This window comes from Mustelus asterias, unplaced genomic scaffold, assembly GCF_964213995.1.
Source record: "Mustelus asterias unplaced genomic scaffold, sMusAst1.hap1.1 HAP1_SCAFFOLD_35, whole genome shotgun sequence".
Lineage (NCBI taxonomy): Eukaryota > Metazoa > Chordata > Chondrichthyes > Carcharhiniformes > Triakidae > Mustelus > Mustelus asterias.
In genome coordinates this window covers 4,735,535-4,761,490 of record NW_027590117.1, presented here as the reverse complement: position 1 = coordinate 4,761,490, position 25,956 = coordinate 4,735,535, and the positions used below count along the sequence as shown (strand labels likewise).

Here is a 25,956-nt window from a genome sequence, read left to right as displayed (position 1 = left end):
CATCTTCACAGAACAACAGAGAACATTTCACACAAAGGGAAAACTTCTGCTCAAGACGGATCATATTTACAAACCAGGAACACATTTACACAACAGGGAAGAATTTGTCAGAACCACAGTGAAGATCTGTCAACGACAGAGTCACAGTTCCAAACAGAGAGAACAGTTACACAGCAGAGAGCACAGTTACACAACAGAGCATACAATTCAAAAGGGCCTATCTTTGTGTAACAGAAAATCCCTTTTCATATACAATCAGCTTTTCCATCTCAGTATCTTGCTGGTTTACTCGAAGCTTTTCTGTCTCTCATTGTGTGTGTGTCCTAATAGTCTTTTACTGCTGTTCTGTCTGTCTTTCTCTGTCTCTTACATTCGGGGTGATGTTATGTGTTATTATCCAGCCATTGTGAACTTCCCAACACATGGGCCTTGTTTGAAATAAAAAGAGACAGTGAATCGTTTCCTGGCTCGCGGGCAGCAGTAATAAGCAGGGAGGCATCAACTTTCGAAGCAGAGTGGCGCAGTGGAAGCGTGCTGGGCCCATAACCCAGAGGTCGCTGGATCAAAACGATCCTCTGCTATCACGTACTCACTCCATCAAGAAGAAGCATTCTGCTGTTGCCCAAGGGCAAATCTGGGCTTTCTCGACAGTAAATTTGCTTCATCACCTTGATCTCCATTAACGAGTAGCACAGCGTATTTGTCTCAGTTGGTTGGACAGTTTATTCAGCCAACAGCGCGGGATCAATTCCCGTATCGGTTGAGATTGTTCATGAAGGCCGCGCCTTCTCAGCCTTGCTCTTCGCCTGAGGTGTGAATTCTCCGCTCAAATCACCACCAGTCAGCTCTACCCATTGATGGCTCCCAGAAACAACTGGGACTGTGTACCTTGCTTCAATTTTACAAACAATGAACGAATCATATCTCTGACACATTGTTTAAATATGAAAGCGTGCTAAAAATAAACTGAACATGCGCACTGGATCATCCCAAAAATTTCATTTGGATCATAGTTTTGGAATATGTCATTTCAGGAACAATCGCAAAGAATCCAAAGACATACGCAGAAAAGCTCCATCATTCGAACATGCAGCCCGTTACTCTGAAGTCAGACGCTCTACCGTTGCGCTACAAACTCACAGCATTGGCTGCTTTTTCCATCAGGGTCATGTTCGGTGAATTCAAAACCAAACCGGGACCAGAGAGGTTAACTGCCTCTCTCTTTACGTTCTCTGGATTTACATCAAATGGAAAAGTAACAGCGAATCAAGATTAACGAGAAAGCAGAAAGGCAGCATTTTCCTGCGGGAGAAATGTGTTCTTTGTTACGGATGTTAAAACAGTTGGGGAGCAATCACTGCATGATGAGGCAGCCGAGTGGTTAAGGCGATGAACACAATCCATTGTATTCTGTACGCGTGGGTTCGAATCCCATCCTCGTCGGTTGTGGATTTGTTTTATTGCCTGTGAACTGATGATTCATTCAGCGTATTGAGGATCACGGAACCAAATGAAGCTTGGACACACAGGCTTGAGGGGTGAATAGTCCAGAACAATTCCACGCTCCCATATTTGCAATCCGATGAGGAAGCTCGAGCTGAAATTCAATTCAGGGCACCAGTTTTGGACAGGAGTAAACTTGTGGTTTCAGAACCTCCAAAGCAGACGCCAGCTTCATTTGCGGCCCGAAAAGCAGATTTTGTCTTGCTCAGCCATGAGAACTAGTACCGTATTAGCTGGATTGGCCATGCTACAAAAGTCCCTCAGTGTCAGGGGACACTGTGGGGTTACGAGGATACAGGCTGGGTGGGATTGTTGTCGGTGCAGGCCCGATGGGCCGAATGTTCTCGTTCTGCCCTGTCGGCATTCTATGAAGTTCGAGGCGGCAGCTTCACTTCTCCGAGAGCATTGATACGCCAGTTCCTAATTTCTTCAAACTTTACCTAAAAATCCGACTTCGATGAGATTCTGACCCACAACTTTTGAATGTTTCACCAGACAACCTTCTCTCTTCGACCTTCTTCCATCGGAAAAAGATACAACAGTCTGGGGTCACCTACCAACCAACTCAAGAACAGCTTCTGCCCTGCTGCCAGCAGACCTCTGAATGGACCTCCCTTGCATTAAGTTGATCTTTTTCGACACCCTAGCTATGACAGGATTTATTCCCACTTGGAAATAAGTGGACGTATCAGTGAGAGGCAACATGGTTTTGTGAAGGGGAGGTCGTGTCTCACGAACGTGATCGACTTTTTCGACGAAGTGACGAAGATGATTGATGAGGGTAGGGCAATGGATGTTGTCCACATGGACTTCAGTAAGGCCTTTGACAAGGTCCCTCATGGCAGAATGGTGCAGAAGGTGAAATCAGAGGTGAGTTGGCAAGGTGGATACAAAACTGGCTCGGTCATAGAAGACAGAGGGTAGCAGTGGAAGGGTACATTTCTGAATGGAGGGCTGTGAAAAGTGGTGTTCATGATGTGGAGATGCTGGCGTTGGACTGGGGTAAACACAGTAAGTGTTTTGTGGAGATGGCGGCGTTGGACTGGGGTAAACACAGTAAGAGTACAAGTGGTGTTCCTCACGGATCAGTGCTGGGACCTTTGCTGTTTGTAATATATATAGAAATGATTTGGAGGAAAATGTAATTGGATTGATTAGTAACTTTGCGGACGACACAAAGGTTGGTGGATTTGCGGATAGCAATGAGGACCATCAGAGGATACAGCAGGATATAGATCGGTTGCAGACTTGGGCGGAGAGATGGCAGATGGAGTTTAATCTGGACAAATGTGAGGTGATGCATTTTGGAAGGTCTAATACAGATAGGAAATATACAGTAAATGGCAGAACCCTTAGGGGTATTGATAGGCAAAAGGATCTAGGTGAACAGGTACACAGTTCACTGAAAGTGGCAATGCAGGTGGAGAAGGTAGTCAAGAAGGCATACGGCATGTTTGCCTTCATCAGCTGTGGTATTGAGTTGAAAAACTGGCAAGTCTTGTTGCAGCTTTATAGAACCTGAGTTAGGCCCCACTTGGAATATAGTGTTCAATCCTGGTTGCCACTCTACCAGCAGGATGTGGAGGCTTTGGAGAGGGTACAGAAACGATTTACCAGGATGTTGCCTGGTATGGAGGGCATTAGCTATGAGGAGAGGTTGGAGAAACTTGGTTTGTTCTCACTGGAGCGACAGAGGTTGAGGGGCGACCTGATAGACGTCTACAAGATTATGAGAGGCATGGACAGAGTGGATAGTCAGAAGCTTTTTCCCAGGGTGGAATAGTCAATTACTAGAGGGCATAGGTTTAAGGTGCGAGGGGCAAGGTTTAAAAGAGATGTACGAGCAGACTTTTTGCAGAGAGAGTGGAACTCGTTGCCGGGGGAGGTAGTGGAAGCAGATACGGTGGTGACTTTTAAGGGGCGTCTTGACAAGTACATGAATGAGATGGGATGTAGGGATATGGTCCCCGGAAGGGTGGAGGGTTTCAGTTAAGTCGGGCAGCATGGTTGGTGCAGGCTTGGAGGGCCGAAGGGCCTGTTCCTTTGCTGTAATTAGTAGTTACTAATCAATCCAATTACATTTTCCTCCAAATCATTTCTATATATATTACAAACAGCAAAGACCCTGGAGCTGTGAAGCAGCAGTGCTAACCACTGTGCTACCGTGCCGCCTACGGGTCACCAAGGGTCCCGGGTTCGATTGTCGGCTCGGGTCACTGTCTGTGTGGAGTTTGCACATTCTCCTCGTGTCTGCGTGGGTTTCCTCCTGGTGCTCCGGTTTCCTCCCACAGTCCAAAGGTGTGCGGGTTAGGTTGATTGGCCAGGTTAAAAATTGTCCCTTAGAGTCCTGGGATGCGTAGGTTAGAGGGATTAGCGGGTAAAATATGTGGGGGTAGGGCCTGGGTGGGATTGTGGTCGGTGCAGACTCGATGGGCCGAATGGCCTCCTTCTGCACTGTAGGGTTTCTATGTTTCTATGTCCTTTCCAAGCTCACCTTCCTGTTATGTAGCTGAAAGCATGCTGAAGATCCAAAGAATTCATTCCAAAAAAATTGGATTTGCAATTCTGTGGCTGCCTAAAGCAAACATTTCCAATCACACTTGCTGCCAGCAGGGTTCGAATCTGCATGGATAAACCCCATTGGGTTTCAAATCCAACGCCTTAACCACGCAGCCACGGCAGCTGCTTCTTTAAAGAATGAAAGCAAATCACTGCGGATGCTGGAATCTGAAACCAAAAGAGAAAATGCTGGAAAATCTCAGCAAGTCTGGCAGCATCTGTAAGGAGAGAAAAGAGCTGACGTTTCGAGTCCAGACGATCCGTTGTCAAAGCTTTGACAAAGAGTCATCTGGACTCGAAATGTCAGCTCTTTTCTTTCTTTACAGATGCTGTCAGACCTGCTGAGATTTTCCAGTATTTTATCTTTTGGCAGCTCTTATTTGTCTGAATAATGTAACCACCTCAGTAACGTTCACATTAACTTCATCAGGCACCAGGATTGCGCAGCACACAGTGTGGGAGCTGAAATTTGTTCTTCTACTTTTACTTTGAGTCTTTGTGTCTGGCTGAAAATTCATTTATTCGGTCAGAGACTTTGTTTTTCTCTTCCAATATTTTTCATCAAAAAAGAATTATGTCCGAACAAAAAATGAAAAAGCTATCTGCATTTTATTTCATTCTTGTCAAATGTTTCGTTTGCCCTGTTTTTGTCCACTCAGTTTAAAACACAAGAGGCCGTGGATAAGGTTCGAAATAAATGACCAATGCGTTGGCCAGGAATCAAACCTGGGTCATCTGCTTGGAAGGCAGCTATGCTCACCCCTATACCACCATCACTCACTCTGCTTAAACAACTGTTATTTTCATTAGTTATAATTAAGGAGCTTCCTGAGTTGCTGATTTCATCAAACACCAGATGTGTCCACAGCACAGTTTGTAAATTGAACTTGGCTTGTCCCGTTTTTCTGGACAGTTTCGCCCACCTTTCGTTTTACAATTGTTTCTGACTGAGAACTCATTGATTAGTTTTGAGGCCTTTTCTTTCATTTCAACAACGTTTCAGCTGAAAGCAAATTGAATGTGGATTTTACATTACAAACACAGCGATTATGAGAATTTTTAGTGAATTTTATTTTCGGAGTGCCCACCTACTGTTCTGACCTGCGATAGATAATTAAATGAATTACCACTGTGATGGCCAGGAACTGACCCTTGGTCAAATGTTCGCACAGTCACCACCATCACTCACCTGTCTCTGCCACCCCCTCAGTAAGAAAGTCCAGCTCTGACACTGAATCTAGTTACCTTCGGGCCCAATTGGAGGATGGTCAGAAACTGTCTGCCACTGTCAGAAACTCCATTATCAGCGAGTGGGGGATGATGATTTAACTGGCTGTCACTGGTTGTTGAGGTTGTGATTTACTGTTACCTGTCAGTGCAAGAGAAGCAAATAAAACAGGAAAATTGAGAGACTCCGAGAGCAGATAATTTGTCCTTCGCCCTAAAGAAACACAATCATGTCTGCAATCGCTATAATAACTGAAAAAAAACAGATATAATTGGCTGTTGCCGCGAATCTGGTGAACAAATGTGGCCGTACAGCACATGGACTGCAGCGGTTCCAGAAGGCAGCTCACCACCACCTTCCCAAGGGCAATTAGGGATGGGCAATAAATGCTGACCCAGACAGCGACACTCACATTCCATGAATGAATTCAAAGACAATCTGCAGGGAGGGGGCTTCAGAGTGTTTAACAGTTACTGAGGTGAAAAACTCTAAGGAACCCCCCGGAATACAGAGGAAAGGCTAAAAGGAGGATAAATTCCGTCCTGGGACCTTACATTTGGTGAAAGTTTTGTCCTGTGAATGTATAGATGTGAATATTGTGTAAGAGAGAGTGTATGAAAGGGACGGGCGGGTCAGACTAATCCAACTGTGTTTGTGTGTCTGTTCTGATCATGAGATCTCCGAGTCTCTCTTGTGTAAAATAAAACAATTTTCCAATCAAAGATTCCCTTAATCCCCCTGCTGAGCCCCAAAGTTAGATTTCAAGGCAATTGTTTCGCTAAATTGAAGATTTCAGTGGAAAAGTAGAGAACATGTCAGCTATCGCGTGTGAGAGCGCGATCAGTGCAGCAGTAAAACGGGTTTCAGTGGAAAACGGAGTACTCAGTTCGAGTGAAACCTTTTCAACAGCAAACATTCGTGTGTCAGAGACATGAAGGATGTGAGCTGGATCTCTGGAGAGGTGGAATTTCATTGCAATGGGACAGTTTGTGAGGAGAGAGAAACACAGAGAGGCTGGAGGAGCCGGGAGCTGACAGCAGCTTGTCTCTGCTCCGTCCGCTCTCTGCCTTTAAGTTGCTCTGTGCCGCCACCACTGGGTTCATTTCGGATCCAGTTCTGACTCTCACACAGATTTTCCACACCCTCTCGGATATGACTGAAACTGCAGCCGCCGAAACGGCTCCTCCAGCCGCTCCCGCTCAAGTGAAGTCTCCCAGGAAGAAGAAGGCGGCTCCCCGACCTGCGGCAGCCGGTCCCAAGTTGGGCGAGCAGATCCTCAATGTTGTGGCGGGATGCCGCGACCGCAAGGGGATGTCCCTGGCCGCGATAAAGAAAGCTTTGGCTGGCAGCGGAGTGGATGTGGGGAAGCGCGTCTCCCAGATCAGGTTAACGATCAAGAGGAAGGTGGAGACAGGGTCTCTGGTGCAGACAAAGGTGCGCCTCCGGCTCCTTCAAACTCGCTAAGAAGGAAAGCCCGGGGAAAATGGGAAAGAAGGTGAAGACACCAACAGCCAAGAAATCTTTAGTAAAGAAAACAGCGGCCAAGAAGCTGACAACAAAGAAAGCAGCAGCCAAGAAACCCGCAGCAAAGAAACCCGCAGCAAAGAAAACTCCAGTGAAGAAATCAACAGTGAAGAAAACAAGCAGCAAAAAGGCGGCAACTCCAAAAAAGGTGGTGAAGAAAGCAGCCCTGAAGAAAAAGCCTCCTGTGAAGAAGGTGACGTGCGGAAAGTCTGTCAAAAAAGTGACTAAATCGAAAGCCAAACCCAAAGTGAAAGCAGCAAAAGCGAAGAAAGCGTCAGGAAAGAAGTGAAACAACCCGAGCAAATTGTAAACCTCTGAACCCAAAGGCTCTTCTCAGAGCCACCCACATCTCAGGAAAGAGCTGATCCCGCAAGGAAATGATTCCTGTCCCGCGGCCCGGCTCATTCTCAATAGAGATCATTTCAAATTCGGACTAAAGCAAAACACAGCAGATGCTGAATTTCATTTGAATTTCACATTTGTTCAATCGCCACTTTCTCTCATAATAAAGATGTCTGGTAGATTCAGTGTGAGACAGTAACACTGGCGGCTCAACACCGCATTCCCGCCTCATTTCTAACCGCATCCCTGCAATGCAGAAGGAGGCCAATCGTCCCATCGAGTCTGCACCGACCACAATCCCACCCAGTCCGGATCCCCATTACCCTATTTATTGACCGGACTTACCCCCTGACACTCCGGTGCAATTTAGCATGGCCAATCAACCTGACAGGCACTTTGTTGTGCGGGAGGAAACCGGAGCACCCGGAAGAAGCCCGCACAGACAGAGACCTCAGCCGGGAATCGAACCCAGGTGCCTGGCGCTGTGAGACGGCAATTCTTCGCCAAACATCAATGTCAGGAGTGGGATTTAAACCCACGCCTCCAGAGGAGACTGTGGCCTTAGACCGCTCGGCCATCCTGACTCCCTTAATTTTAACACAGGAGATTGCCCCAAACAGCTTCAATAAAGTGTTTGCAAACAGCGAGAAGCAGATGTGTGTGAGGTTGTTCCGGAGGAAGATTCTTGCTATAGAATCGACTGTGTTTAGGTCGGAATATTACTGTCTGGGAATTATTCCGGGACCAGGTTTAAAAACACAAAAGGACAAAGTCACGACCCGAAACGTTAACTCTGTCTCTCTCTTCACAAAAGCTGCCGGAGCTGCTAATTATTTGCAGCATTTTCTGTTTTGATTCCATATTTCAAAGCTCCGGGTTTGTGGAAACTCTTGAGTGTGAAGGGCGGCTCTGGAAGGGCTTGTGTGGGGAGCTGTGTTTCGCTTCCATTGTTAATAAACGGGTTGAAATTGGCGGTTGCAGAAACTGGAGGTGGAGCTGAAAGATCAGGGGCCGTTCTGTGAGTGTGTGTCAGTCCGGCTCTCTCCTCCCTCCCGCTCTGTGTTTAATCTTCACCCTGTCTCCTCCCCTCTCTGCTCTCTCACTCCGCCTTTCTCAGTCAGGTCGGGGCGGGCTGTATAAAAGGAGCCTGAAAAACTTCCTCTCATATTGTGCAGTGATCTGAGTGAAGAATCATCATGTCTGGCAGAGGGAAAGGAGGCAAAGGACTGGGTGAAGGCGGCGCAAAACGGCACCGCAAAGTGCTCCGTGATAATATCCAGGGCATCACCAAGCCAGCAATCCGCCGCCTGGCTCGCCGTGGCGGTGTCAAGCGGATCTCGGGTTTGATCTATGAGGAGACTCGCGGGGTGCTGAATGTTTTCCTGGAGAATGTGATCAGGGATGCGGTCACCTACACTGAACACGCCAAGCGCAAGACGGTCACTGCCATGGATGTGGTGTACGCTCTGAAACGCCAGGGCCGCACTCTCTATGGATTCAGCGGCTGAACAACTCGACCCTTTCTACCGAACACTCAACAAAGGCTCTTTTAAAAGCTGCTCACCCGCTTCACAGAGAGAGCAGTGACCTGGGAACGGCAGCTGGGACAGGCTGTTCAGTGTCCAATTAATAAAGAATAAAGTCTTCTTGAAACAGACGGTCATTTCTTGCATCGAAAACGGCCCAATTTCTGAAAGGGGCGGTTAAGGAAACGACTGAACCAATTAGAACCTGAGTTACAGATATTAATTCCCTGGTCACAATTTGATTGAAACTTCCTGGGCCAATTCCCGCTGGGGGCGGTTCCTCACAGAGTTTAAAAACGCGGATGCAGCGCAGACTCTGTATTAACAGTCTTCGTCTCTCAGATTGTGCTGAATCCGCTCAGAAAATGGCCAGGACCAAGCAGACAGCGCGCAAATCGACCGGAGGGAAAGCTCCTCGCAAACAGCTGGCTACCAAAGCTGCCCGGAAGAGCGCTCCAGCCACGGGCGGAGTGAAGAAGCCTCATCGCTACAGACCCGGCACTGTGGCTCTGAGGGAGATCCGCCGCTACCAGAAATCCACCGAGCTGCTGATCCGCAAACTGCCCTTCCAGCGCCTGGTGCGAGAGATCGCTCAGGACTTCAAGACAGATCTGCGGTTCCAGAGCTCGGCCGTCATGGCCCTGCAGGAGGCCAGCGAGGCTTACCTGGTGGGGCTCTTTGAGGACACCAACCTGTGCGCCATCCACGCCAAGCGAGTCACCATCATGCCCAAAGACATCCAGCTGGCCCGCCGCATCCGCGGGGAACGCGCCTAAACCCCGGCTTCAGCACCAAGTACAACAACGGCTCTTTTAAGAGCCACCAACTCGACAAATGAAAGAGCTGCGATCTCCTGTTAACGATTCTAGTGTTTCAATTCCCAGGACAGGATATTCCCAGGGCTCCAGTACTGACACCTCTCAATGTTACAATTAACTCTCCGTTGCATTGAGGTCATTCATATCTCCAATCCTTTGATGGTTGGAGTAAAAGCGATGCCGTTAACAATTTTACCACAATTTAATTTTAAAGTAGTTTATTAAACCTGCGATCATTTCAGCTTCCGAGCAATAATTCCGCAAATTCACTTTCTCCGCACGTGTTTCGAGTCGCAGCGAGAGTGTTGAAAATTGTGTCAATTAAGTTCAGAATATGAAGCATGTCTCAAACAGTAACCCACTCACACAGATATAGCCATTGCAGGAACGCTTGCACATTCGCATAGACAATAATTAACACTTTTCCAGATCCAGTGACTGACTTTGTGAGGACATTCATCGGTTTTCAAAGTCAGTCACTGGATCTGGAAAAGTGTTAATTATTGTCTCTGTGAATGTCTATGCGACTATCACATTTTAAAGCAATTATATTGGAAATAGGATCATTTCAGTTCACTGGGATGGTTTCCCCGATAAACAACAGCAACTTGTATTAAAATACTGTATGCGTCAATAGTACGGATTGAGAGAACAAAGCGGGAAACAGCTGTGCTGTGAATAGCAGTGCAGAAACTGACCGATGGACACCAGGTCGCCCTTTTTCAGATAAAGTGAGTGGCTCTGAAAAGAGCCTTTGGGTTATCAGATTAAAGACTGGTCGCTTCACTTGCTCTTCGCGGTCCCAGCGCTGCTTTTCTTGGGCAGCAGCACGGCCTGGATATTAGGCAGCACCCCGCCCTGAGCGATGGTCACCCCTCCCAGCAGCTTGTTGAGCTTCTCGTCGTTGCGGACGGCCAGCTGCAGGTGTCTGGGGATGATGCGGGTCTTCTTGTTGTCCCGGGCCGCGTTCCCGGCCAGCTCCAGGATTTCAGCGGTCAGATACTCGAGCACAGCAGCCAGATAAACCGGGGCTCCGGCACCCACACGCTCAGCATAGTTGCCCTTTCTCAGGAGCCTGTGAACACAGCCCACTGGGAACTGCAGTCCAGCCCGGGAGGAGCGAGACTTGGCCTTGGCCCGAGCTTTGCCGCCGCTCTTTCCTCTTCCAGACATTTGCACAATCTCACAAACACTTTCACAAAGAATCAGCAATTTCTCCAGCATTGACTGTTCTTATAAACTGACAGCTCCTCTGATTGGCCGCTGCTTGGCGGCACGGTAGCGCAGTGGTTAGCACTGCTGCTTCACAGCTCCAGGGTCCCGGGCTCGACTCCCGGCTCGGGTCACTGTCTGTGTGGAGTTTGCTCATTCTCCTCGTGTCTGCGTGGGTTTCCTCCGGGTGCTCCGGTTTTCTCCCATAGTCCAAAAATGTGCGGGTTAGGTTGATTGGCCCGGTTAAAAATTGCCCCTTAGAATCCTAAAATGCGTAGGTTAGAGGGATTAGCGGTTAAATATGTGGGGGAAGGGCCTGGGTGGGATTGTGGTCGGTGCAGACTCGATGGGCCGAATGGCCTCCTTCTGCACTGTAGGGTTTCTATGATTTCTATGATTTCTATTCACCTCATTTGCCTATATTCTTCACCAATCAGCTCACTAGAAACAGAAGAGGGCGGGATTTCCCCACAACAACCGGCAGAAGCAGAGAATGTGTCCATTTCCAAACGCCCGCCAATTTCATTGTGGGAAAGGAGCGAATTCAAATCAATGTCGCCCTCAGTCAGAGATTTCAAATCCCTTCTATTGATTTCCTTTTATTCAGCTCTTCCCGTCACCAATCGCAGGCGCGGCTTTAACATTTTCTTTCAATGTGCTTCATTCTCCTATCGCTTTCTAACTGTCCTGGGCGGGAATCAATCCCTGTTCACAGCATGCCCAGAAGGAAAACACTCCGTTTAGTCTTCAATCAGAACCCAGTGTCCTTCACTGAAAACAGGGAGCCGGATCGAGTCCGCACACTGTCCTTATTCCGCTCTGTAATAATCCCACTCCGGAATGTTACCCTGCGGAGAATTACTGTGAATAAAATGATGAATCAATGAACATTTCAGGAATTGAGAGAAGGGACCGTTACCGCGAAAAACAGCCGCTAATGGGGTCATTTAGGAGCTGTGAAAATAACAGAATAATCACAGTTTTTAGCACAAAGCGAAGGCAGTGAGTGAATTCTGGGTCAGTGTTTGGATTACAGGACAGGAGACACAAACGAAAGTTTAAAAGATAATTCATTCGTCACAAGTAGGCTTACATTTAACACTGCAATTAAATTACTGTGAAAATCCCTTAGTCGCCACACTCCGACGCCTGTTTGGGTACACTGAGGGATAATTTAGTATGGACAATTCACCTAATCTGCACATCTTTGGACTGTGGGAGAAAACAGGAGCACTTTCCTCTTTCAGAAGAGGAAAGAGGCAGAGGATGGATGTACTGGTCTGGAAACCCTGAGACCTGGGTTCAAATCCCAAATGGGGTGGATTCCTAATGGGGCAAATTAGAGGTTTATGGGTTGGCACGGTGGCACGGTGGCACTGCTGCCTCACAGCGCCAGGAACCTGGGTTTGATTGCTGGCTTCGGTCATTGTCTGTGTGGAGTCTGCACGCTCTTCCCGTGTTTGCTGGATTTCCTCCAGGTGCTCCGGATTCCTGCCACAGTCCAAAGATGTGCGGGTGAGGTGGATTGGCCGTGCTAAATTGCCCCTTAGTGTCCCAGGATGCATCGTTGAGAGGCATTTGCGGGATAACTATGTGGGGTTAGGACCTGGGTGGGATTGTTGTTGGTGCAGACTTGATGGGCCAAATGGCCTCCTTCTGCACTGTTGGGATTCTATGATTCACCCAGAGGAAAACCAATTAGATTTCCTGACCCAATTGTTGTTGGAATGATGATCAAATAGGATTCGGGAAAAAGGCAGCAAGATTTTTCCTTTCTCCCTTCCATTATCTGGACTTACACCGGCTGAAAGAACAACGGAAAACGTTATTAGTGGTGGAGCAGTAACAGATTATCTTTGGGAAACACATTAAGTTTGAAATTGCCTTGTTATGTAATAGAGCAGAGTGGTTATATTTGTGGCGAGATGCAAGAAACTGTGGAGGAGCAGAGAGCCGTGTACATACATCAATATCAGCTAGTGGACAGGAAGGTAAAAAATAATGTAACAAAGCGAATAGAATATGAAGAATTGGAACTCGTGCTACAGTTATAGAAAACTCTGTTTAGACCCCATTTAGATCACTGCATTCAGTCTGGACAACACACCTCAAGAAGGTTAGATTGGCCTTGGAGTGGGAGCAACAGAATTTCACCAGTGATACCAGACTCAAATGATGAGGACAAATTGCAAAGACAAGTCCTGTAATAACCTGAATATGGAAGATTAAGGGATGATGTGAGTGAGATGTTTACAATGAATGATTTGACAGGGTACAGAGAGATAAATTATTGGCTCTGAATGGGGAACCTCACCGTAAAATGACAGAGAGGCATTTCAGGGGTAATTTCAGAAAAAGCTTCTTTACAGAGGATGGTGGAAATGTTGAATTGTCCACAAACAATTGTTAAAGCTGCGTTTATCAGGAAATTTCCAAGCTGAAGCTGACAAGTAGCCAGTGATATGAAGGTGGATAGTCAGAGATTCTGCAGATAGTTAAACAAGAAAAGAGTTAGCAGAGTGAGCATTGGTTCTATAGAAAGTGCAACTGGGGGATTGATAATGGAAAACAGGGTATTGGCAAATTAATTGAACAGGTATTTTTCATTGGTGCTCACGATAGAGGATACAAGTAACATCCCAGAAATAGCTGTAAACCAGCAAATGGAAGGGAGGGAGGAACACAGGAAAATTCCAATCAACAGAAAGTGGTATTGAGCAAATTGTCGGGTCTCCAGGCTGACAAATTCCTGGGTCCGGATGGACTTCTCGTGAAGGACATGAAAGAAGTGGCGAATGAGATAGTTGATGCACTTCCCTGGCTTTGGAGAATGTTCCATTAGGTTGAAATATAACAAATGTAATACCTTGATTCAAAAAGGGATGGAGACAGAAAGCAGGAAACTACAGGCTGTTCGCCTAACAGCTGTCATTGGGAAAATGTTAGAAGCCATTATGAAAGATATTATAAATATTACAACTTGGAAAAAATACAAGGTTACAGGCAGAGTCAATATGGTTTCTGAAAGGGAGATCATGCTTAACTAAATTATTGGAGTTTTTTGAAAGAGGCCCATGTGCTGTAAACGGGGAACCTGTGGATGTCCTGTTCTTACATTTCCAGAAGACATTTGCCAAAGTGCCAGATCAAAGGTTATTGTGTAAAATAAACATTCATCGTTTTGGGCATAACATTTTGGCATGGATTGATGGTTGGCTAGCTAATAGGTCAAAAAGAGTTAGCACAAATGGTTATTTTTCTGGGTGGCAGGATCTGATGAGTGGTGTATTCATGCTGGGGCTAGAAATTGTTACAATTTATAAAAATTGCTTGGATGAAGGGACTGAAGGTACCGTTGCTAAATTTGCTGACAGCATAAAGATAGATAAGAAATTAATTGTGAAGTATACGTGAGGAGGTTTCAAAAGGAAACAGATAGATTAAGGGAGGGCAAAATGTGGCAAATGAGGCAAATTGCGAGGATAAACCAGTGGTTGACAAATGGGAGACTTTCAAAGTTGAGTTGAATGGGATGCCAGCCAGGTACATAGCCACCAGGCACAAATATGCGGTATCCAAAGCGAGGGTATCCTGGATGTCTAAGGTTATTGACAAGAAAATAAGGAAGAAAAAAAGAGGCATATGATGCATGCTGGAATAATAATCGCAATAGAAATCAGGAAAAACAGCTCAAAATGCAGGAGAGAGGCTAAGGCTGAAATAATGAAGAGGAAGCATGAGGAAATGTTCGCAGGCTGCGCTAATACAAATCATAACATCTTCTTCAAACATATTAATTGTAAAGGATTAGTGAAGGATAGAGTGGGGTTCATAAGGGCCAAGCAGGGTAAACTGCTCAGTGAAGCAGAGGGTATGGCAGAGATAGTAAATAAGTACCGTACTTCTGGCTTTACCAAATTAGACAATGTGACAATGGCGTGTGTGTGTGTGTGTATGTGTGTGTGTGTGTGTGTGTGTGTGTGTGTGTGTGTGTGTGTGTGTGTGTGTGTGTGTGTGTGTGGAATTAGCGCTCTCTCAATCTATTACTGTGTGTCAGTGTTGAATTCACTCTCTCTCAATCTATTACTGTGTGTTCCTGTGGAATTAATTCTGTCTCAATCTATTACTGTGTGCTAGTGTGGAACTAACATTCAATCCATTACTGTGAAAGAGTGTTGAATTAACTCTCTCTCCATCTATTATTGTGTCAGTGTGGAATTAACTCTCTCACAATCTATTACTGTGTGTACGTGTAGAATTAACTCTCTCTCAGTCTGTTGCTGTGTGAGAGCATGGAATTAACTTTCAATCTATTACAGTGTGAGAGTGTGGAATTATCTCTCTCTCAATCTATTACTGTGTGAGAGTGTGGAATTATCTCTCTCTCAATCTATTACTGTGTTGGAACATAGAATAACTCTCTCTCAATCTATTGCTGTGTGTGAATGTGGAATTAACTCTCTCTCAATCTATTTCAGTGTCAGTGTGGAATTGACTCTTTCTGAATCTATTAGTGTGTGGGAACATAGAATAACTCTCTCTCAATCTATTGCTGTGTGTGGGTGTGGAATTAACTCTCTCAATCGATTAGTGTGTCTGAGTGTGGAACTAACTCTCTCTCAATATATTACTGTGTGAGAGAGTGGAAATAACTCTCTCAATTTATTACTGTGTGTCAGTCTGGAATTAACTCTCTCTGAATCTATAACTATGTGTCGGAGTGGAATTCACTCCCTCTCATTTGTGTGTGTGACTGGGATTAACGGTCCCTCAATCTATTACTTGTATGAGTGTGGAATTAACTCTCTCTCAATCTATAACTGTGTGAGTGTGTGGAATTATCTCTGTCTCAATCTATTACTGTGTGTCTGTGTGGATTCAATCTCTCTCAATCTTTTCTTGTGTGAGAGTGTTGATTTATCTCTCTCTCTATTACTGTGTGTCAGTGTGGAATTAACTCTCTCTCAATCTATTAGTGTGTGTGAGTGTGAAATTAACTCTCACAATCTATTACTGTCTGTCTGTGGTATTCACTCTCTCTCAATCTTGTCTTGTGTGCGAGTGTGGAATTAAAAGTCTCTCAATCAATTACTTGTATGAATGTGAAATTAACTCGCAATCTATTAGTGTGCGTGAATGTGGAATTAACTCTCTCAATCTATTACCGTGTCTCAGTGTGGAATTATCTCTCTCGCAATCCAAAACAGAGAGAGTGTGGAATTATCTCCCTCTTTTCATCTATTACTGTGTGTCACGGTGGAATGAGCTCTCTGTTTCAATCTATTACAGTGCGTGTGTGTTGAATTAACTCTCTCAATCTATTAGTTTGTGAGAGTGTGGAATTAATTCCCTCTCAATCTATTACTGTAAGTCACTGTGGAATTCACTCTCTCTCAATCATTCATTCTGTGTGACTGTGGGACTAACAGTCTCTCAATCTATTGCTTGGGATGGCGGTGTTCCTCAGGGATCAGTGCTGGGACCGTTGCTGTTTGTAATATATATAAATGATTTGGAGGAAAATGTAACTGGATTGATTACTAAGTTTGCGGACGACACAAAGGTTGGTGGATTTGCGGATAGCGATGAGGACAATCAGATGATACAGCAGGATATAGATCAGTTGGAGACTTGGGCGGAGGGTTGGCAGATGGAGTTTAATCCGGACAAATGTGAGGTGATGCATTTTGGAAGGTCTAATACAGATAGGAAATATACAGTAAATGGCAGAACCCTTAAGAGTATTGATAGGCAAAGGGATCTGGGTGTACAGGTACACAGGTCACTGAAAGTGGCAATTCAGGTGGAGAAGGTAGTCAAGAAAGCATACGGCATGCTTACCTTCATCGGCTGGGGTATTGAGTTTAAAAATTGGCAGGTCATGTTGACGCTTTATAGAACCTTAGTCAGGCTGCACTTGGAATATAGTGTTCAATTCTGTTCGCAACACTACCAGAAGTATGTGGAGGCTTTGGACAGGGTACAAGATGTTGCCTGGTATGGAGGGCATTAGTTATGAGGAGAGGTTGGAAAAACTTGGTTTGTTCTCACTGGAGTGACGGAGGTGATAGAAGTCTACAAGATTATGAGAGGCATGGACAGAGTGGATAGCCAGAAGCTTTTTCCCAGGGTGGAAAAGTCAACTAATAGGGGGCATAAGTTTAAGGTGCGACGGGCAAGTTTTAAAAGAGATGTACGAGGCAGATGTTTTACACAGATAGTGGTGGGTGCCTGGAACTCATTGCCGGGAGAGGTAGTGGAAGCGAATACGGTGGTGACAAGTACATGAATGAGATGGGAATAGAGGGATATGGTCCCCGGAAGCGTAGGGGGCTTTAGTTGAGTCAGACAGCATGGTCGGTGCAGGCTTGGAGGGCCGAAGGGCCTGTTCCTGTGCTGTAATTTTCTTTGTTCTTTGTTCTTAATTCCACACAGACACACAGCAATAGATTGAGAGAGAGTTAATTCCACACTGACACACAGCAATAGATTGAGAGAGAGTTAATTCCACACTGACACACAGCAATAGTTTGAGAGAGAGTTAATTCCACACTGACACACAGCAATAGATTGAGAGAGAGTTAATCCCATACTGGCACAGCAATAGATTGAGAGAGAGTTAATTACTCACTGGCACACACCAATAGATTGAGAGAGAGATAATTCCACACTGACACACAGCAATAGATTGAGAGAGAGTTAATCCCACACTGGCGCAGCAATAGATTGAGAGAGAGTTAATTCCACAGTGGCACACACCAATAGATTGAGAGAGAGTTAATTCCACACTGACACACAGCAATAGATTGGGAGTTAATTCCAAGCTCTCTCACAGTAATAGATTGAGAGAGTTAATTCCACACTGACACACAGCAATAGATTGAGAGAGAGTTAATCCCACACTGGCACAGCAATAGATTGAGAGAGAGTTAATTCCACACTGGCACACACCAATAGATTGAGAGAGAGTTAATTCCACACTGACACACAGCGATAGATTGGGAGTTAATTCCAAGCTCTCTCACAGTAATAGATTGAGACAGTTAATTCCACACTGGCACACAGTAATAGATTGGGAGTTAATTCCAAGCTCTCTCACAGTAATAGATTGAGAGAGAATTAATTCCACACTGACACACAGCAATAAATTGCGAGTTAATTCCACACTCTCACACAGTAATAGATTGAGAGAGAGTTAATTCAACACTCTCACACTGTAATAGATTGGGCGAGAGTTAATTCCACATTCACACACAATAATAGATTGAGACAGAGTTAATTCCACACTGACACACTGATAGATTGAGAGAGTTAATCCCACATTGACACACTGTAATAGATCGAGGGAGAGTTAATTCCACATTCATGCATAGTAATAGATTGAGAGTTAATTCCACACTAACACAGTAATAGATCAGAGAGAGTTATTTCCACACTCTCACACTAACAGATTGAGAGTTAACTACACACACACACACACACACACACACACACACACACAGTAATAGGTTGAGAGTGTGTTAATTCCATACTCACATACAGTAATAGACTGAGACAGAGTTAATTCCACACAGTAATAGATTGAGAGAGTTAATTCCACACTGACACAGAGCAATAGATTGAGAGAGAGTTAATTCCACACTGACACACAGCAATAGATTGAGAGAGAGTTAATTCCACTCTGACACACAGCAATAGATTGAGAGAGAGCTAATTTCACACTGACACACAGTAATAGATTGAGAGAGAGATAATTCCACATTCCCACACAATAATAGATTGAGCGAGAGATAATTCCACATGTACACACACTAATAGATTGAGCGAGAGATAATTCCACACTGACATACACAGTAATAGATTGAGAGAGTTGATTTCACACTCTCACACAGTTATAGATTGAGAGTTAATTCCACGTGGGCACACACAAATAGATTGAGAGAGAGATAATTGCACATTCCCACACAGTAATAGATTGAGAGAGATAATTCCACACTCTCTCACTGTAATATATTGAGAGTCAATTCCACATTCACATACAGGAATAGATTGAGAGTTAATTCCAGGCTCTCTCTCAGTCACAGATTGAGAGAGAGTTAATTCCACACTGACACACAGTTATACATTGAGAGAGAGATAATTCCACATTCCCACACAGTAATAGATTGAGAGAGATAATTCCACACACTCACACTGTAATATATTGAGAGAGAGTCAATTCCACATTCACATACAGGAATAGATTGAGAGTTAATTCCACGCTCACACACACAGTAGTTGATTGAGAGAGTTTTAATTACACACTGACACTCACTAATGGATTGAGAGAGAGTTAATTCCTCACTAACACAGTAATGGATTGAGAGAGAGTCCATTGCACTGTCACACCGTAATAGATTGAGACAGTTAATTGGACACTGACGCACAGTAATAGATTGAGAGAGGGTTAATTCCACACTGACACACAGCAATAGATTGAGAGAGTGTTAATTCTACAAAGACACACTGTAATAGATTGAGAGTGCGTTAATTCCACAGTCTCACACTGTGATAGATTGAGAGAGAGTTAATTCCACATTCACACACAGTAATAGATTGAGAGAGAGTTAATTCTACAAAGACACACTGTAATAGATTGAGAGTGCGTTAATTCCACACTCTCACACAGCAATAGATTGAGAGAGCGTTAATTCCACACTCTCACACTGTGATAGATTGAGAGAGAGTTAATTCCACATTCACACACAGTAATAGATTGAGAGAGTTAATTCCACACTCTCTCACAGTATTAGATTGAGAGAGTTAATTCCACACTGACACACAGTAATAGATTGAGAGGGAGTTAATTCCATTGCACTGTCACACCGTAATAGATTGAGACAGTTAATTGGACACTGACACACAGTAATAGATTGAGAGAGGGTTAATTCCACACTGATGCACAGTAATAGATTGAGACAGAGAGTTAATACCACACTGACATACAGTAATAGATTGAGAGAGTGTTAATTCTACAAAGACACACTGTAATAGATTGAGAGTGCGTTAATTCCACACATTCGCACAGCAATAGATTGAGAGAGCGTTAATTCCACAGTCTCACACTGTAATAGATTGAGAGAGTTAATTCCACACTCTCTCACAGTATTAGATTGAGAGAGTTAATTCCACACTGACACACAGTAATAGATTGAGAGGGAGTTAATTCCATTGCACTGTCACACCGTAATAGATTGAGACAGTTAATTGGACACTGACACACAGTAATAGATTGAGAGAGGGTTAATTCCACACTGATGCACAGTAATAGATTGAGACAGAGAGTTAATTCCACACTGACATACAGTAATAGATTGAGAGAGTGTTAATTCTACAAAGACACACTGTAATAGATTGAGAGTGCGTTAATTCCACACATTCGCACAGCAATAGATTGAGAGAGCGTTAATTCCACAGTCTCACACTGTAATAGATTGAGAGAGAGTTAATTCCATATTCACACACAGTAATTGAGAGATAGTTAATTCCACACTGACACACAGTAATAGATGGAGAGGGAATTAATTCTGCATTGACACACTAATAGATTGAGAGAGACTTAATTCCACACTGACACACAGTAATAGAGTGAGAGACCGTTAATCCGTTATAATATATAAAATGAAAAAGAGTGACGAAAGTAAACATTGATTCTTTAGAGGATGAGAAGGGGGATGTAATAACTGGAAATGAGAAAATGGCTGAGGCATTGAACAGGTATTTTGTGTCGGTCTTCACAGTGGAAGACACAAATAACATGCCAAAAATTAATGACAGGAAGGCTATGGTGAGAACCTAGAAACTATCATCATGAAAGAGGTAGTGTTGGGCAAGTTAATGGGCCTAAATGTAGGCAAGTCTCCTGGTCCTGATGGAATGCATCCCAGGGTACTAAAAGAGATGGCGGGAGGAATAGCAAATGCACTAGTGGTAATTTATCAAAATTCGCTGGACTCTGGGGTGGTTCTTGCGGATTGGAAAACGGCAAATGTGACGCCACTGTTCAAAAAAGGAGGTAGACAAAAGGCAGGTAACTATAGGCTGGTTAGCTTAACTTCTGTAGTAGGGAAAATGCTTAACTCTATCATCAAGGGAGAAATAGCGAGACATCTGGATATAAATTGTCCCATTGGTAAGACGCAGCATGGGTTCATAAAGGACAGGCCATGTTTGACTAATTTTTGGAATTCTTTGAGAACATTACATGTGCAGTGGACAATGGGGAACCTGTAGATGTGGTGTATCTGGATTTCCAGAAGGCATTTGACAAGGAGCCGCACCAAAGACTGCTACATAAGATAAAGTTGCACAGTGTTATGGGTAATGTATTAGCATGGATAGAGGACTGGTTAACTAACAGAAAGCAAAGAGTGGGGGTAAGTGGGTATTTTTCTGGTTGGCGATCATTCACCAGTTGTGTGCCTCAGGGATCAGTGTAGGGACCGCAATTGTTTACGAATTACATAGATGATTTGGAGTTGGGGACCAAGTGTAGTGTGTCAAAATTTGCAGATGACACTCAGATGGGTGGAAGAGCAAAGTGTGCAGAGGACGCTGAAAGTCTGCAAAGGGATACAGATAATCTAAGTGAGTGGGCGGGGGTCTGGCAGATGGAGTATACTGTTGGTAAATGTGAGGTCACCCATTTTGGTAGGAATAACAGCAAAATGGACTATTATTTAAATGATTAAAAATTGCAACACGCTGCTGTGCAGAGGGACCTGGGTGTCCTTGTGAAGGAATCTCAAGGAGTTGGGTTTGCAGGTGCAGCAGTTAATTAAGAAGGCAAATGGAATTTTGTCCTTCATTGCGAGAGGGATGGAGTTCAAAAACAGCGAGGTTATGTTGCAGCTGTATAAGGTGCTGGTGAGGCCACACCTGGAGTACTGTGTACAGTTTTGGTCTCCTTAATTGAGAAAGGATATACTGGCACTGGAGGGAATGCAGAGAAAATTCAATAGGTTGATTCCAGAGAGGGTTGGCTTATGAGGAGAGACTGAGTAGACTGGGGCTATACTCATTGGAATTGAGAAGAATGAGGGGAGATCTTATAGAAACATATAAGATTATGAAGGGAATAGACAAGATAGAAGCAGGTAAGTTGTTTCCACTGGCGGGTGAAACTAGAACTAGGGGGCATAGCCTCAAAATAAGGGGAAGCAGATTTAGGACTGAGGTGAGGAGGAACTTCTTCACACAAAGGGTTGTGAATCTGTGGAATTCCCTGCCCAGTGAAGCAGTTGAGGCTACCTCATTGAATGTTTTTAAGGCAAGGATAGATACATTTTTGAACAGTAAAGTAATTAAGGGTTATGGTGAACGGGCGGGTAAGTGGAGCTGAGTCCACAAAAAGATCAGCCATGATCTTATTCACTGGCGGAGCAGCCTCGAGGTGACAGATGGCCTACTCCTACTGTTCTTCATCCTACACTCATGCACAATAAATGATTGTGAGAGAGTAAATTTCACACACACACGCAGTAATAGATTGAGAGAGAATTAATTCCAGACTGCCACACAGTAATACACTGAGAGAGTTATTTCCACTCTCGGACACATTAATAGATTGAGAGAGATTTCATTCCACACTCTCACACAGCAATAGATTGAGAGAGAGTTAATTCCATATAAACACACACTAATGGTTTGAGAGAGTGTTAATTCCGCACCGACACAACGTAATAGATTGAGAGGGAGTTACTTCCACACTGACACACAGTAATAGATTGAGAGAGAGTTAATTCCGCACACACACAGTAATAGATTGAGAGGGAGTTAATTCCACACTGACACACAGTAATATGTTGAGACAGAGAGGTAAATTCAAACTGACATACAGTAATAGATTGCGAGAGAGTTAATTCCACACTTTACCCAGTCCTTTGCCTCCTTTCCCTCTGCCAGACATGATGATTCTTCACTCAGATCTCTGCACAATATGAGAGGAAGTTTTTCAGTCTCCTTTTATACAGCCCGCCCCGACCTGACTGAGAAAGGCGGAGTGAGAGAAGAGAGGGGAGGAGACAGAGTGAAGATTAAACACAGAGCGGGAGGGAGGAGAGAGCCGGACTGACACGCACACACAGAACGGCCCCTGATCTTTCAGCTCCACCTCCATGTTTCTGCAACCGCCAATTTCAACCCGTTTATTAACAATGGAAGCGAAACACAGCTCCCCACACAAACCCTTCCAGAGCCGCCCTTCACACTCAAGAGTTTCCACAAACCCGGAGCTTTGAAATATGGAATCAAAACAGAAAATGCTGCAAATAATCAGCAGCTCCGGCAGCTTTTGTGAAGAGGGAGAGTTAACGATTCGGGTCGTGACTCTTTGCTTTTGTGTTTTTAAACCTGGCCCCATTATGATTCCCAGTCAGTAATATTCCGACTTAAACATAGTCTATTCTCCAGCAAGAATCTGCCTGAGTAACATCTTCACCCACATCTGCTTCCAGCTGTTTACAAATACCGTATTGCAGCTGTTTGGAGAAATCTCCTGTGTTAAAATTGAAGTTGGAAAGCGGTATTTAGCCGCCAGTGTTACTGTCTCACACTGAATCTACCAGACATCTTTATTATGAGAGAAAGTGGCGATTGAACAAATGTGAAATTCAAATGAAATTCAGCCTCTGCTGTGTTTTGCTTTAGTCTGAATTTGAAATGATCTCTATTGAGAATGAGCCGGGCCGCGGGACAGGAAGCATTTTCTAGCGGTATCAGCTCTTTCCTGAGAGATGTGGATGGCTCTGAGAAGAGCCTTTGGGTTCAGAGGTTTACAATTTGCTCTGGTTGTTTCACTTCTTTCCTGACGCTTTCTTCGCTTTTGCTGCTTTCACTTTGGGTTTGGCCTTCGATTTAGTCACTTTTTTGACAGACTTTCCGCCCGTCACCTCCTTCACAGGAGGCTTTTTCTTCAGGGCTGCTTTCTTCACCGCCTTTTTTGGAGTTGCCGCCTTCTTGCTGCTTGTTTTTTTCACTGTTGATTTCTTCACTGGAGTTTTCTTTGCTGCGGGTTTCTTTGCTGCGGGTTTCTTGGCTGCTGCTTTCTTTGTTGTCAGCTTCTTGGCCGCTGTTTTCTTTACTAAAGATTTCTTGGCTGTTGGTGTCTTCACCTTCTTTCCCATTTTCCCCGGGCTTTCCTTCTTAGCGAGTTTGAAGGAGCCGGAGGCGCCCTGTCCCTTTGTCTGCACCAGATACCCTGTCTCCACCTTCCTCTTGATCGTTAACCTGATCTGGGAGACGCGCTTCCCCACATCCACTCCACTGCCAGCCAAAGCTTTCTTTATCGCGGCCAGGGACATCCCCTTGCGATCGCTGCATCCCGCCACAACTGTGAGGATCTGCTCGCCCAACTTGGGACCGGCTGCCGCAGGTCGGGGAGCCGCCTTCTTCTTCCTGGGAGACTTCACTTGAGCGGGAGCGGCTGGAGGAGCCGTTTCGGCGGCTGCAGTTTCAGTCATATCCGAGAGTGTGTGGAAAATCTGTGTGAGAGTCAGAACTGGATCCGAAATGAACCCAGTGGTGGCGGCACAGAGCAACTTAAAGGCAGAGAGCGGACGGAGCAGAGACAAGCTGCTGTCAGCTCCCGGCTCCTCCAGCCTCTCTGTGTTTCTCTCTCCTCACAAACTCTCCCACTGCAATGAAATTCCGCCTCTCCAGAGATCCAGCTCACATCCTTCATGTCTCTGACACACGAATGTTTGCTGTTGAAAAGGTTTCACTCGAACTGGAGACTCCATTTTCCACTGAAACCCGTTTTACTGCTGCACTGATCGCGCTCTCACACGCGATAGCTGACATGTTCTCTACTTTTCCACTGAAATCTTCAATTTAGCGAACCATTTGCCTTGAAATCTCACTTTGGGGCTCAGCAGGGGGACTAAGGGAATCTTTGATTGGAAGATTGCTTTATTTTACACAAGAGAGACTCGGAGATCTCATGATCAGAACAGACACACAAACACAGTTGGATTAGTCTGACCCGCCCGTCCCTTTCATACACTCTCTCTTACACAATATTCACATCGACACATTCACAGGACAAAATGTTCACCAACTGTAAGGTCCCAGGACCGAATTTCTCCTCATTTTAGCCTTTCCTCTGTATTCCGGGGGGTTCATTATAGTTTTCACCTTAGTAACTGTTAAACACTCTGAGGCCCGCTCCCCGCAGATTTTCTTTGAATTCATTCATGGAATGTGGGTGTCGCTGTCTGGGTCAGCATTTATTGCCCATCCCTAATTGCCCTTGGGAAGGTGGTGATGAGCTGCCTTCTGGAACCGCTGCAGTCCATGGGGTGCACGGCCACATCTGTTAACCAGATTCCACGGCAACATCCAATTATATCTGTTTTTTCAGTTATTATAGCGATTGCAGACATGATTGTGTTTCTTTAGGGTGAAGATACAAATTAACTGCTCTCGGAGTCTCTCGATTTTCCTGTTTTATTTGTTTCTCTTGCACTGACAGGTAACAGTAAATCACAACCTCAACAACCAGTGACAGCCAGTTAAATAATCATCCCCCACTCGCTGATAATGGAGTTTCTGACAGTGGCAGACATGTTCTGACCATCCTCCAATTGGGCCCGAAGGTAACCAAATTCACTGTCTGAGCTGGACTTTCAGACTGAGGGGGTGGCAGAGCCAGGTGAGTGATGGTGGTGACTGTGAGGGCATTTGACCAAGGGTCAGTTCCTGGCCATCACAGTGGCAATTCATTTAATTATCTATCGCAGGTCAGAACAGTAGGTGGGCACTCCTAAAATAAAATTCACTAAAAATTCTCATAATCACTGTGTTTCTAATGGAAAATCCACATTCAATTTGCTTTCAGCTGAAACGTTGTTTAAATGAAAGAAAAGGCCTCAAAACTAATCAATGAGTTCTCAGTCAGAAACAATGGGAAAAAGAAAGGTGGCCGAAACTGTCCAGAACTACGAGACAAGCCAAGTTCAGTTTACAAACTGTGCTATGGACACATCTGGTGTTTGATGAAATCAGCAACTCAGGAACAAAGAACAAAGAACAATACAGCACAGGAACAGGCCCTTCCGCCCTCCAAGCCCGCACCGCTCCCCTGGTCCAAACTCGACCATTCTTTTGTATCCCTCCATTCCCACTCCGTACGTTCCCAGTGTGTCCGCCTCCACCACCTTGCCCGGCAGCGCATTCCAGGCCCCCACCACCCTCTGTGTAAAATATG

General features: G+C 44.9%; 3 protein-coding genes across 3 annotated transcripts in view; 1 reads left to right on the top strand and 2 right to left on the bottom strand.

The window, feature by feature from the left end:
* The window catches only part of LOC144482285 (uncharacterized), an 872,976-nt gene that overhangs the window by 182,008 nt on the left and 665,012 nt on the right, over nucleotides 1–25,956 (top strand). The window lies entirely within an intron of this gene.
* The window catches only part of LOC144482277 (uncharacterized), a 411,284-nt gene that overhangs the window by 135,780 nt on the left and 249,548 nt on the right, over nucleotides 1–25,956 (bottom strand). The gene's annotated exons all lie outside the window — the stretch shown is intronic.
* LOC144482218 (histone H1-like) lies at nucleotides 23,546–24,211 on the bottom strand. Its single transcript, XM_078201415.1, has one exon. The coding sequence runs from the start codon at nucleotides 24,209–24,211 to the stop codon at nucleotides 23,546–23,548; it is 666 nt and encodes a 221-aa protein (XP_078057541.1).